The 15,233-nt window shown below is 35.9% G+C and overlaps 1 protein-coding gene across 1 annotated transcript in view; it reads right to left on the bottom strand.

The window, feature by feature from the left end:
- Window positions 1–15,233, bottom strand: part of cyth3b (cytohesin 3b) — a 67,946-nt gene that overhangs the window by 3,167 nt on the left and 49,546 nt on the right. Inside the window, 4 exon segments of the mRNA XM_028455734.1 lie at window positions 3,686–3,762; window positions 9,317–9,428; window positions 10,658–10,806; window positions 15,110–15,222. Of these exon segments, the coding sequence (XP_028311535.1) occupies window positions 3,686–3,762; window positions 9,317–9,428; window positions 10,658–10,806; window positions 15,110–15,222 (451 nt within the window).

Below are 15,233 nucleotides of genomic sequence, written 5' to 3'. Positions count from 1 at the left end.
ATGTCATAAAAACAAGTTTTTTTTTTCAATGGCAAAAACACAAAATATGCATTTTTTTTTCAAAAATTAGCTGCAAAGTGGAACATTTGATATGAAGTTATTACAGACTTGAGTAGGTCAATGATTGATAGGAACATTGATTTTGAGGCATTATTACATTTAGAGCCATGAGCATAATTTTTTTTTTAAAAAAAAACACAGAAAAATGAAAAACCAGACAAGGAGCGTTTTTCTGTTTTAAAATTGAATCTTGTTCCGTTTCTGTGATATTTGGATATTTGTGGAGAAACAATGGTTGAGAACTTGTGTTGTTTTAATCTCACCACACAGAGGGGACCCACAGAGGGGACCCACAGAGGGGACCCACAGACTGGGGCGGACTTTTACTCCTGGACAAAAAAGGAGCAACGCATAAATCCCATTACCGATGAACTGATGAATAGAAACGTTATTAATACATAAATATGAAATATAAAAATGGATGTTACGAAAAGCACACATATGATATGTGATTAAAGGAACCCGAGGTGTTTAATGAATCTACTGGTGCTCCTCATTTCTAGTGATCAATTTCCGTGTTTGTTGATGGCTGCCGTTAGTGGCTCGTGGTATTAAAACGTGCAAAACAAATGTTTTTACTCCCCTCAAAAAAGCTTTGTAATTGCTTTTGCAAAAGTGTCAAATTATAGAAGTTCTTCTATCTATTGTTCCTCACACCAGCTTCACAGTCAACAGTCAGCCAACAGTTTATTTGAATACTATTTTAACCGTAACTTTATAAAACAAAACATAAATGTGAGGAGCTTTTTATGAGCTAAAACATCCACAGACTGCATGAAAACACGAGCAGAAATAAATCCTAAACAGTCCTATTCAGTTCTTGCTCTAATTTCCCCATAAGTATCCAAATATCTCACAAACAAAATAAGATTTATTTTTGTTTGTTTTGTCTTTTCTTTTTTTTTTCAGCAAAAAAAGTTGCTTATCTGGTTTTTGATTTTTCTGTATTTATGTTTTGGTTCAAAGTCAGCAAAACAAAAAAAAACCACACTGTTTATTTGTGATTTTGATTTGATTTTAAAACGGAATAACTAAAGAACGAACGATACACGCATTTAAATTACAGGTGAAAAAACATGACGAACAACAACAGACATTCAACCATCATCAAATATAACCACAGTGTCCTTTAACGTTTTTCAGTAAGCAGCTCATGCGTGCAGGCAGCAGAGAGACCAGAGGACGGGACGTAATGATAGCACCCTGAAGGACAGCAGAGAGAGGACAGTGCTGATGTGGCAGCTACAGTACGTGCCCATGTGGAACAGAGCTCCATCTTTCAGGCCTGTTGTCTAGGTCTCGGTTTAGTCCTGCTTTTTATTTCCCACTCATACCAAGGGTGTGCAACAGGTTTGATTTAATAAGCCAGGGTAATTATGTCAAGTATGCACTAATTCAATCAGCCATAATTAACAGCTACTTAAGACAGTTTACACAGGGAAGTACAGCCATGCTCATGCTCAAGTGGAAACTACAGGAAAATGCTGCCCTTTATAACAAATGTGATCCACTTAACAGAGAATTAAGTGGCTTTTTACCTTAAAGACAGTGAAAGAGTATTTGTCTGAGAGTAAAAGCAATGTAGCACAAGGTGTGAAGGTCAGATAATTACACAAGCATGTTTGTGATTCAGTAATTATTGTCTGACTGTGTTCAAAATCACATACAAAGTAATGGATTACTCACATTACTGTAAGTGAGTTGCTTTTATGGCTACTTTTTTGAGTATGTTTCTAAATGGCAGTGGCTATCCGTAAGGTCGCCGTATCAATATATTGACTTTCTATCCGTACGCAGCGCCCCTCATTGGTCAGTTTAGGTCACGTGATAGGTCAGTCATTGGCCAGTTTAGGTCGCATGACTAAGACTAAACCTAACCCTAACTCTAAAAATTGTTGCGATATAGGGTTACAACCTAAACCTACAGTAACTCTATCCCTAAGACGCTACGTACGTGTACTTCGGTAAAAGTACCAATAGCACCAGGGGTTGCAACAGAACAAATAGACACTTTTTTTCTAAATCAGTAATTTACTTGTACTTAAGTAAGTTTTAAAAGAAGTAAAGTAATTTGTTTCATTTCTACACCCAACCATTACTCAGTAATTTTTTTTTTTTTTTTTTTTTGTTTTAAAATGATCAACAAACATTGTGAAACTACAAAAAAATAAAATGACCAGACAACAATTAAATAATCCATATCTTCCTAATCGTGCCATTTCTGATCAACACCAAGCCACTTTCTTGGGTTCAGATTGGAGTTTCTACCTGTTATATTGTTACCCACATGGCATGGCACTGTTTTAGAGTTCATAAAAAATGTTTTTATTTTTGAATTGAATTCATTGGCGTTATTTTATTTAAAAACAAATTGAACAAATATGACAAACCTTTCATTTTATACAGATGCCTTTGTGAAAAATACATTTAGTACCAACTGTGCAAGATTGGGTCTCTTCCTTTTTAAGTTTATACATGAGATCTTTACTGTATGCAAGGGAACATGACGAGATTTATTACCAAAAATATACATGGGGAGGTGAAAATAACTAGTAACTTTTATTTTGAGCACTATTTAATTGAGCTACTTTTTACTTGTACTTGAGTATTTTATGAATTACTTACTTGTACTTGTACTTGAGTACAATTTCAATCAAGTAACAGTGCTTTTACTTGAGTAGAATATATCCGTACTCTTTACACCTTTGCGTATTACTACAGTAAGTCTGACATCAAAATTAGTGTGTAGTAAGGAAAGATTGAGCATGCAAGAAATACCCAGATGTATACTATATCGGGACATTTCCTAAGTATGCACGGAGGTCACAGTAGTCATACTCAACTGCCCCATGATGCATTGCGAGCGGAACACAAAATCATCCTGGGAACTAGCAAACATCCACTTTTCAAAATAAAAGCACATCATCTTAAATTAGTTTTGTAAATCGGGCTCTTGTTTTGAAGTTAACCGGAGGTTTTGTAAGTAGCACAATGGCGGGTCTCCAAAAATCTCTGAAAAATTGGCATGAAATAAGTTTTATGGATCAAATGACCACATACTGATATTTTACTTGGTCACTTTCTAGTTTGAAATGCTTTCAAAACTTTCAAAGGTGGAGAATTAACTTGAACCTCTTTAACCCAGGTTTAAACAAAAGTGCATTGTCTGATGTTACGCTCATTATTTACTTCTGTTCAAAAAATATATAAAAATTGGAAAATCTTTAGCTTTTTAAGCCTCTTATTATCCACAAATATAACTAACATTTTACCCTTGGGGCCAATCTGACCCCATGAAATATTTGCCTGCACCAATGCGTGCAATATGCATTCAGCACATAGAAAAAATATTATCATGATAGTTTAATGCTTAATCAAATGTACCCATCAAATTAGGAAAAGTCATGAATTCTGAAGCAAAAAAAAAACTATTATTATTTTTGACCCCAGGGATAAGAGGAGGGTTAATGCATTGTGGACAAACTAAATGAAGTATCAAGTAAAAACCCATGCACACTAAATAAGCCAGAACTCTTTCAGTCTAAGAATATGAAATATAAGATGTTAGTAAGCATGAGCTCACTCGCATTCACCCCAATAAATCCAACTGTGCTATGAGACTCACTGTGGTGTACTCAAAGTAGTAGAGGCAGTTGTCTGTCAGAATGAACCATCTCCTCTTCCAGGTTTTCACTCGACCTCCTGGCAGGAAGAGACAGAGGAGACAGGAAGTGACACAATGGCCGCAATCAGTCTGGATGTCCCACAGCGGGGGAAAAGGACTGGAATGCTGCCGACAGAGCTGACCCTCGTCTGACACTTTTTGCTCCTTTGAAACATTGAAAACATGATCATCATTTCTACAAGCAATAAGAAAAACTCGAGTGTTAAAAATGCTTTAAAAGAGCAAACTTAACTATAATTGAATTTGTGCCGGTTTGTGGTGAATCACTATTTGTTTGAACCTCATGTGACCATTAAACAGACAAAATAAAGTCACTTAGGGAGTGTATTTTAATAATAGAGTCTAGTAGTCCAACATGTTGTTAGAATGTACAAAGCTGACCAACTGATCAACTATTAATCTATTATTGATTATTTTTATAAGAATAAATGACACTCTTCCTTTAAAGAAAGTCATATAGTCTTATATTGGTGTTTCAGGATTTAGTAATTGTTTCATTGACACAAATAAATGAAATAGAAATAAAAAATAACGTTATGTACACAGTTGTGCATATTCAGCTGAACCTCCTGATAGATTTTCTGGCTTGCCCGTGTTGCCTCTGCCCAACAACTAATTGACTGTATTTTACAATGAATAATGCTTTTCTTTTTGTAATGTTTTGTGCAGTGCATATTTCCTCCGTACTTTCTTATTATTTCTGTCACTTTTGAACCTTTTTAAAAGCCTCCTGTGGACAGGTGGTGTTGTAAATTAGCACATGTGCTAACACACTCTAAACAATACATCTGGATAACTGATGTACTTGTGATGTCCATATCAAATAAAGGGAAAAAATGTAAAAAATTCTACGCATTCTACCAGAAAACACAATAACCCACAACTAAATGCAGCTCAGAAGGAAACTCATAAAGCTGCTTTTGTTTTATTTTCTGAAACATGCAGAGCAGCTGTTTAGTGTGTGATTACAAACACACCACTACTTTATGCAGTGTAAAATGATGACTGTAAAATGAAGCAACTCCTAAATTATTACCGACTTTGCTTTATTCTTTGTCAAGAACCCAGTTTTTTTTTTTTCCTAAACTCGCTGACTCTCAGAAATTCAGAGCGTGACTTGATATGAACCTAACACGGCATCTACAGAATCCCTAAAGGAATTAACACACTCCCAAACAAAAAACTAATATATATATATATATATATATATATATAATCTAATTCCTTTCCTATCTATTGTTTACCTTGTTAGACTTCCTAATCAAATAAAATATAGGTTTGAATATTTTTGGTGTGAGGACGTCTGAGCCTTTTTTGTTGTGATTTCAATATTTATTTATTTTTCTGTACATACTGTAGAACCAGGGTTGGGGTGAATTACATTTTTCAGTTACTCAATTACTCATGTTCAATTACAATTCAACTACAATTACAGTGACCAGCTTTTTTTTCAATTACAATTAAATTACAATTCTTTTTTTATCCTCAGAAAGTCAATTACAATTATCAACTACTAAATTTCAGTTACAGCTAAGCATTTTTTGTGTCGATTTCCTTTTTTTTTAATGATAAAAATGTGGGAAAGCTTGATATTAAACATATTTTAATAATTATTAACTACATATGTGTAGAGCTGTACATAGAACTAACATGGTTCCCCAGTTTTGCGATAAATTACAATTGACAATTTTTTATAAAATGTCCATGACAATTACGATTGCAAAGTAAATTATCTCAACTCAATTAAAAATTAATTATAATTACGACAGTATATTTACAACTATAATTACGCTATGATTGTAATTTTTCTTTTTTTAATCAGTTATGCAATTACAATAACCTTGGCACACATACACAGACCTGAACCCTGTGCAAGTTCACCACCTCCAATAATAACTACATCCAAAATGTGCAAAGATGAAACATGGAGGTTTAAAGCAGCCTCTGGCAGTGACTGCAGAGGCCTTTTTTTGGCAGAGATGTGGAGCAGAGCGGACACTGAGGAGGCTTCCCCATGTGGGAAACATCACATCTGCTGTGTGTGTGTGTGTGTGTGTGTGTGTGTGCTTGCATACCTGCACTCGGACAAAGCCGGTAGGTCACGCACAATTATAAGATCTCCAGATTAATTGTCGATTAAAACAGACTGAGGCTATTGAGTTAGCACGCTCAAATTTCCGCTCAACGCTGAGAATGCATTTACTCCTCCTGCACGTCGTTTTGGGTTTATTTTTAGAGCCAAATTAAAAGTATCTTAGTGGGAACTGGTGCGGGAAGTGGCTCCGGGGGGCGGGGCAGTGTTAAAATGTAATCATGTTAAGTCTGTGAGCCACAATGGAGCTATTTACTGTGGTGCTTACAAGCTCGATGAGGCTAGAGAGTCGCTACATGGAGTCAGAGGAATGCACAGGTTAACGTGTGTGCGTTTGCGTGTGTGTGTGTGTGTGCGTGTGTGTGCGTGGAATAATTCAAACCACCTTCATTGAGTTTGCCTCGTCACACGATTTCAGGTCAAAATGTTCAACGATGAAGAAAAAAAAAAAAGGAGTAACCAAGTGAAAATCTAAAGAGCTCAGTGAAATGAAGGATGATGACATGATGTAGGAATGTAAGGATGTAATTCTGCACGACTGCTCATCAAAACCATGTGAAATATGCGCGCGTATGCATTATAAAAAGGATTTATGTGCATTCCTTCAAGCAGCTCGAGAAGAGAATTTTCTAAGTTACTGCCTGTGACGATAAACACGTTATAAATCAAAAGAACATGCTGCGGACAATTCATAATGCTATCATCAACATTGACAAGACTAGACTGTGATAACATGAACTTCACATCAGTGCAGTTACTGTATAGAAGAGGTTCATGCACCAAATGTATAGAGTGAAAGTCCTTTTTAGGTGCTGTTTTTGGTTAGGTAATTACATTAAATGTGATACTATTTATTTTTTACAGTAATGACACTAAAACAATACATTTCTAACAAATGGGGTTTTGGAAAAATGGTTCTCATATAAAAATACCTCAAACTCAATGGTAACGCAGGCTTTCCACATTCAATCCTATGGATTTAGCATTTTGTGTTGGGCGTGGTCAATCAAACCCATGTGTGCAAAATGTGAACACAATTTCAACATCAAGAAACTTTAAATAATTAAACTGGAAAGTTGAAAAGCTAAGTAGGAAAAGTGTGTCAAATCCCATCATTATTCCAAATGTATCCCATCACCAACAGGAAGCATTATGTCATCATGCATGAATTTTAATTATGGTGGCCATATTTTGATTCCCAAAAAAGAAATATAGAAGAAAATATACCATGTAACGGCAAAAGAAACATAAATAAATACATTTTTATCTTCCATACGGTTTTAAAAACAATTTCTCTCTTTATAACAAAGACTTTTAAAAAAATCTTTAAAAAATCAGTGGTGACTCAATTCAATCACCTTTTATATGCACTTTAACAATCTGTCCATCAAAAGTCTCATATACTGTAAACCTTCTTAAAATCTCTCAATCAATGAAACCATGAGAGACATCTCCTCCTAGACATGAAAACTATAACAAAAAACTCAAATCTTACAGAACAGTAAATAATCATGACATAAATGACCTTTTCAATTAAATCCACTGCTATTTGGTCTCTTTTAAGTTCTCACTCTCTCTTTTCATCGTGTGTGATGATTTGGTCAAAGCAAAGCGGCACCTTTTAATTATTAATTCTGTCACGTGTGATTAAAATTACTGTAATGAAGTGTAAAGTGCAACTTCTTAGCTTTCAGAAACTGGTGGAATATCTCAGAGAGAGCAAATATTAGCAGAGTTATGATCATTTGAATTAAGGTATTCCTCAAAGATGCGTTCAAGGTCCCAGGAAAACCTGGACAATTTCATTAATTTGTCAAATATCAACGGAAAGCCCAGACAAGATGTGAAAAGAGGACATGTCCAGGTAAAACCAGATCGTCAATAACGGGTCCTAAATCAGCTGTAAAATACACTAAAAACTAATATTGATCATCTTATTTCTTTCCTATCTAGTGGTTACTGTGTTAGGCTTCCTGATCAATAAAAATATAGGTTCTGATATTTTTGGTTTGGGCATCTGAGCCTTTTTTTGTGTCAGTGTACTCCTCCATTTCTTTTTTTTATTTTTTTAATTTTTTTTAATAGGAAAGCTTGATATGCAACATATTTTAATCATTATTAACTACATATGTTTAGAACTATACACAGAACTGTAACATGGTTCCCAAGTTTTGCATTAAAATTGAAATTTTTTCTAGAATTTTCAAGGCAATTACAATTACAAAGTCAATTATCTAAACTCAACAACAGCAACAGCTTTTTAAAATTACAATTACGATTATAATTATGACATAATTGTAACTACCTATCAATTACACAATTACAATTATAATTGTATGGTCTGAGTTTCTGCGTTTGTCATCCTCTGATCCCCTCCCCCTATTCAAACAATAAAATTGGATATATATTGTTTGTTTTTTGTTTTTTGAGCTCCCCAATGTAGTTGGCAATGATCATATAATGTAGGGGTGTCCCGATCCGATATCAATATCAGATATTGGTCTGATATCGGTCCAATATCAGCCTGAAAACGAATATCAGACATCAGAGTCAGATTTACTGAGCCCCTAAAAGGACACGGATATTTTTTTTTCATTGCGCGCTCACGTTACGTGAAACTTAATATGCGGGCGCGTAAAAATTCTATGTGAGCACGTAATAGTTTTAAGCTCACACGTAAAATGTTTTACGTGCGCGCTTATAACCGTCAGTCATCAGGTTGCATGCTCTGCTCTTAAGGAGTTAATCATGTTAGAGAATCTAGTAAAGCTTTATTTTAGCCTAAGGGCTAGGGTTAACAATTACCTGTATGTGCTCGCTTACGCAATACTAGTATCACGTGCTCGGGTGTTACTTTTACGTGACAAATTTCAGTACAAATTTTCATAATTTCAGATTTTTATTTATTTATTTTATTCAATTGTAGAATACTGTAGATATTATGTTGAAGGTTTAAATTCATGTAACCAATTGATTAATAATAAATGGGTCAGTTTTTCTCATACCTACTGTTACTGACTATTGTTCTCTGTTAACATCACTTGATCAAGCCTTTTCTAACATTCCACACTACAAAATAATTAATTCTTGGTTTTTTTATTAAAAAAAATATACATAGGTATATATGCATCATGCTGATATCGGATCAATATTGGTATCGGCCGATACGCAAGGCTGCAATATCAGTATCATATCGGAAATGAAAAAGTTGTATCGGGACATCACTATTATAATGTGATCCAATGGTGAGATTAAATGAATCAGATTGTAGTTTAAAAAATAAATAAAATACAAATGTTCTCTGTTTTATTTACATTGGTGAGACGAAAACATTTTCCCTCACTACCATGTGGTAGTGGCCGAGCCTGCTCTACGTTCCCTTGAGAATTAAGCCCCAGTTAAAGATCACAGAAAATGTCAGAGTAACCAAATAATTCCATTGGCTGATGCGTGCGACGTGTGTGTAGTCCAACACTAACCTAATTTCAGCAGCCAGCCTTCTCTGTCTGGGTTAAAGAACGTGTGCGTCAGGTCGTTCCCATCGTCCTCTGGGATCTTAAAGGGCTCACTCTTGATGCTGTCGTATAGATTCTGCACAAGAAGAAAAAAAAAAAAAACTAATTAGAAAGCACAGATCTGCACTAAGTAGGAGGACATGTCTTCACTACTTTTACTCACACAGCATTAACTAAAACCTCGGCAAAGAATTGTTCATTCATAAAGCTGAAATTTATATGAAGCCCAACATAGCACAGAAAACTCCAGAAACACAGAAACAGCACAAAATGTCAACAAAAGTACACAAAATGAAAAAAGACACACTAAGCAACCACTTCTTGAACACAAAATGACTACAATAACGACATATACTGTACAAAAGGACTTCAAAGACACACAAAATGTCAACGGAATTGCCCAAAATTACAAATAAATGCACAAAATAACAAAAAATACAACAAAAACACATAAAAAGGCAACAGAAATTTGCAGTATTGACAAGAAAACAGGCAAAATGAATTAAAAAAAACAAAAAAAACAACAAGAAAACCCACACAGAAGGACTACAAAAACAAAACCCTCTGTTCTTTCCTTCATTAACGCTCAGATTGATCATTACTCTAAATGCTAACATAAATGTTGATAACAACATAAATGTTGATAATGTGGCCCTCGGATCAAACAATCACATTTTTGTGGGATAGAAGTTGCCCATCTCTGGTATAAGGATTGAAAACTCAATAAATCAATAAGAAATTACAATTTTAACTGAACTGTTTTTAAAAATGTGTGGTGATGTCTGGAAAAACATTCCTCAGAACAAGGTTTCAAAGAATTAGCAATAGCTAATAAATTAGCCATTACCATGCATTAAATTAATCTTTTTTGTTTTTTTTAGTTTTTTTTTCACTTTGAAACAACTTTTTTTAAATTTACATTAGCTAACGAATCAAGTGAAGCCAGACACAACAACACAATAATTTACATTCATAGTTAGAGCAAAATGAAGTTTGGAATTGATTTACTGTCAAAAATTGTTCAGAATCAGCATTAACAACATATTTAGGCTAAAGAATGAGTTCTTAGTTAAAATTAGCACTGGCAAAGAACCAGCCAGACGATATTAATTAAAACTTACAGCGTAATGAAGTCATGTTATAAGAAATAATAGCTTTGGTTTTTTTTAGAAATTAGCATTAGACAAAATACTTGTTTTTTCAATGATATATGGTCTAAAGAGACAAAATGATGGGTAAATGAGTCAACTTTTTCATGTTACACCTGATAGAGTTATCAAAGCTAAAGCACTAACGCTGTCTCACCCTGAGTAGCTCCTCTGGGAGGTCCCCCCCCTCGTTGATGCCTCTGTTCATGGAGATGAAGCGCTCCACTGGGGGCTTATCTCTCACATTGGGATTGTGCAGGCTGGTGTTTAGCATGATGATGGCAAATGATAGGACGTAGCAGGTGTCTGTAAAAGGAAAGAGTCATGAAGAGACACAAATAAACAAAGCCCCCACACACCTCGGTGAGATATGATGATGGCATTTTTTGCCTGATAATGAATAAAAACAGGAATGATATGTTTTTTTAAAACAGGAAATGAAAGTAAATGAGAAAATTATAGGGGAGAGTATCTTTGATATCAGAAAACATCTCTACTTTAGAAAACGGTTTTTCGAAAGCATATTGGTCGTCATGTTTGTGAACATGATAGTGTCCTCAATTTTTGACAAAACCACTTCAATTTTTTTCCCTTGAATTGGTTTTTGGCCACAGATGAGATCATTCAATTTTGTTGAAGGTAGGTTCAAGATCAAAGTCACACAAAAAAGATAAATAAATCGCAAAATTCCCCCATCTTTAGCATGGGCAACATTTCTAAAATTCACATCTCCGTCAGATCTTCATCGATTCGTTCAAGATCTTGCAGAATGACGTAAGGCTATGATATGCAACATCTGACCAAACAGGATCCGGATCCGATCCAGAATGCTGACTCGTCGATTTTTGGGAAATAAACATTGGAAAGCCCATTTACGACTTTCAAAAATTCTTGTGACCTCTATCAAAATGTCGAGTTTCGTGGATTTTGGCAGCAGGGTGAAGTTTGTAGATAGTGCCAGGATGTCTTCATTCCACTAAAGTCTATCACGACATACAGTTTGGTCAAGATCTGGATCCCAATCCAGGTTTGAGAGTTAAAAGATCATTTTGAATGTCCACCATCTTTGAAAGTCATTTCTACTGTCGTTTGCAGATTTTTTGCATGTCTAATCTGGTTTGAGAAGAATTCCGACATTAACCTACAACGAAAGTACAAGTGTTTGTCATGCGAACTGCAGCTTTAGATTCATGCAAAATTGGGCGTTTTTCAAAAGTCTGCGCTGAATGTGCGCTTTCATTTGTTCATGTTTTGGTGAAATTATCTTAACACAAACATACTGCAAAACAGGAAAAAAATTATTTGAGTGAGTTATATGCATATATTTCCCAAGCATGTGACAAATATGCACCATAGCAGTAAAAGCTTCTGGAAATATCTATCTAGCTTTCATTCTAAAACTGAAATTTTTTTTATTTTGGTTGAGAAATTCTTTGCAATAGAATGGACCAACTTTCGCTTCTCACCCTGATTATTGGCGATAAGCTTGACATCAATGAATAACTGCTGTTTACTGTTGTTTCATTAGCAAATACCTTGTAAAAACTTGGTTACTATTAAGAGAATTGCTGTTTGTTCTTGATTTGCCATTGGCCATCTCCTCAGCTGACTGTTCATCATATCTCCCGCTCACCTTCATCCATTATGTCAGTGTTTTTCAACCTTGGGGTCATGACCCCATGGGGGGTCGAATGGAATTAAAATGGGGTCGCTGGAAATGCCTAATAATTGGAAAAAAAGAAGTTTACTGATTATGAATTATTTTTTCTTTTTACTATTTTTCTTTTTAAAATCAAAACACCACACACATCTAAAAGAACTGTACTATAAACTTTTATTTTCCCAAATGTAAAATCTAGTTTAAATAAAATAACTGAGCAGTAGGGCTGGGCGATATGGACCAAACTTCATATCTCGATTATTTTTCTCCAAATGACGATATACGACATCAATCTCCATATTGTTAACTCAATAAAGTCTGACCAGAAAGACAATTCAGGGTTAAATTTGCTGATTAAAAATGCCACACAGGCACATTTATTAACAAACAGCTGCACAATATGTGACACTTTTAGCATTTTCTCCTATAAGGGACAGCACGTGTGAGTCTAGAGACAAAATGTCTCTGGGGTTGCCAGAAATTTGTGATTCCAAACTGGGTTCACGACCAAAAAAAAAAGGTTTGGAATTGCTGTATAACACCAACTAAGGCTGCAAGATTAAGTGAGTGAGTGAGGTACCATTCAAAGGCAGGCAGACTTGATAATACTGTGTCCTGTTTTTTCTGCAGTCAGTGCCTTCTCCTCGCCCTTCTCTCTCTGCTCTGTTTCAGGTGTTGTGAAGTTAATGATGGCAGTTCCTGATCTGTGGTTCACGGCTCAACTAGTCTGGAACACTCTGATGTTCTATCTCTCTATCCTGTTCTGTTGGTCCTTCTGTCCACTAACCCCAACCAGTCAAAGCAGATGGCTGCCACCTCTGAACCTGGTCCTGCTGGAGATTTCTGCCCCTTATTATTATTATGATATTTATATCTTGATAGAGCTATGAGATGACCTTTGTTGTAATTTGCGCTAAATAAATTAAGATTGATTGATTGATTGATTGATTGATTGATTGATTGATTGATTGATTCATTAATTGAATAATCAATATAAAATCAAATTTGGATTATTTATTTTTAAAAAGTTAAAATCAGAAAATCAATTTTTCCATTTACGAAGCATGAGTCTCTCTCCCTGTGCCGTCTTTAGGCTGTGCTCCTCCAAGCGCCAATTAGCGTTACCCAAGCAACGCAGAAAAAGATTACAGATGTGGTGGCATTCCTCGTTGCTAAGGACAACGGTCCCTTTAGAAACAGTTAAAAAAAAATCTCTTTATAAATGGGAATTTTGTGTGAAGTTTTTTATTGTCAGGGATTCATTTTTGGTTGGGCAGGTAATTATTTTATCAATCCCGCAGGGATTTCACATTCTTTGTTAAGGCTTTATTCCCAATATGGAAATTTGTTTTCACTTTTTTAATTAAACGCAAATACTTGCAATAATTTAATCCAGTGTCTATAATCGAAACCGAAAATCTCGTTTTAAAAGTACAAAAATCAGGATTTTGTTTTGAGCTAAAATCATGCAACCTTATCATCAATCAACACAAACTGTCCCAGTCAACATCCTCTGCACCATTTCCAACCCGTCCTGAAATAGGGCCACTAACTAACTCAGGGTGTGGCACCATTGCACCACATCAATATTCATGGTATCCGTGTCCTCGTCTAGATTTCCTCTATCAGGCCAGCAGCAGCCACACAGTGAGACGCCACTCACCCTAATGACCACGGCTGACCAGTGATCAATTTCATTATTGCTGCTGGAGACACCAATACAAATTACACTGGGATTTATGCAACCTGTGAACTACCAGAGCTCAATGTTTTTAAAGGGGACATATTGTGAAAATACCACGTTTGCAGTTTTTTGATCACATATAAAGTAACTTGAGTGTCCACCGGCACACAAAATGTTAAATAAATTCACTAGTCGTTGTTTATGGTCTGTGTAAGTCTTATAACACAGAGAAAATTGCTCCGTTTCAAATTTTCAACATTTGTGATGTCACAAGTAAAATCGGGAAAGAAAATACCCTCCCCTCCACTAGGAACTCCACCCATGGACTTCACCCCTAACTTGATGAAAACTTTTGCGAAAGTCCTCCATTGTTTTTCTCGCTAGCGTAGGAGTGATGGCTACCGGTAAAACTAAATACAGAACTTTCCTGCTGCCGATGCCACGCCTCCACAGTGAACATACATTGTAGTGTCAGCACTATTTGTTCATGTGGAGGTGTACTTGTGGTTCGGCGCATTGACGAACCTTGTTATATCGCCTCGTATCGCTGATCTGACGTGTTTGTGACACAAAGCGACGCAGCGGTTGGAGAAAATAAATGATGCACTATTGCTGTAGTTAGAAGAGCAGAGGAGGAAGAGAAAGTGACTTAGCAGGTTAACACTCCGGTGAGAGTTTGAATGACTGCTGCTGCGCTACAGTGTTTTACTGTATTGTGCAGTTTTTTGGATGAAAACAATAACAGTGTGTGGATAGCAGAAATAAAATTGCTTTGTTGATCACTGATCTCGCTGTAAAAGAGGGAGACATGAAGTGAGTGAGCCTCTATAGACACGCCCACTCATTAAAATATACATAAGTAGGCCCCAAAATGACCTGATTTCAGAACTGCTCAGAAAGTGACTTTTCAGGGGGATAAAACTCTGTAAAAGATGGGTGAAAAATTGCATAATATGTCCCCTTTAACGTCACAGGACTTTAGCACCAGTCAAGTTCTGACAAAGATAAATAAAACAAAACAAAAGCTCTTTCTAAAATCTATTAAAGTCAGATTAATAAGACCTGCCGTTTGGGCTTTAGAGTAAAGATGTATGCAGACCATACTGTTTTTACTGTCGGGTAAAGAAAGACTGACATTGAGGGGTTATTGACTGACTGGACCCTTATCTGTCCTGAACTGTCTGACTCGTGTATATTGTCTGCAGTGTGTGTGTGTGTGTGTGCGTGCGTGCGTGCGTGCGTGCGTGATTGTGAGTGTGTGTTACCTGTGGACTGAAAGACGCCTGGATTGCATTGACAGTACCTGGAGGCAAAGGCCTCCATCATGCGATCAATCTTCTGGGCTTCGCCTGGAAGTCTAAAGCTCCAAAGAAACTGCCTGCAACAGCA

This window comes from Gouania willdenowi, chromosome 8 (assembly GCF_900634775.1).
Source record: "Gouania willdenowi chromosome 8, fGouWil2.1, whole genome shotgun sequence".
NCBI lineage: Eukaryota > Metazoa > Chordata > Actinopteri > Blenniiformes > Gobiesocidae > Gouania > Gouania willdenowi.
This window is presented reverse-complemented; position numbering and strand designations above follow the sequence as displayed.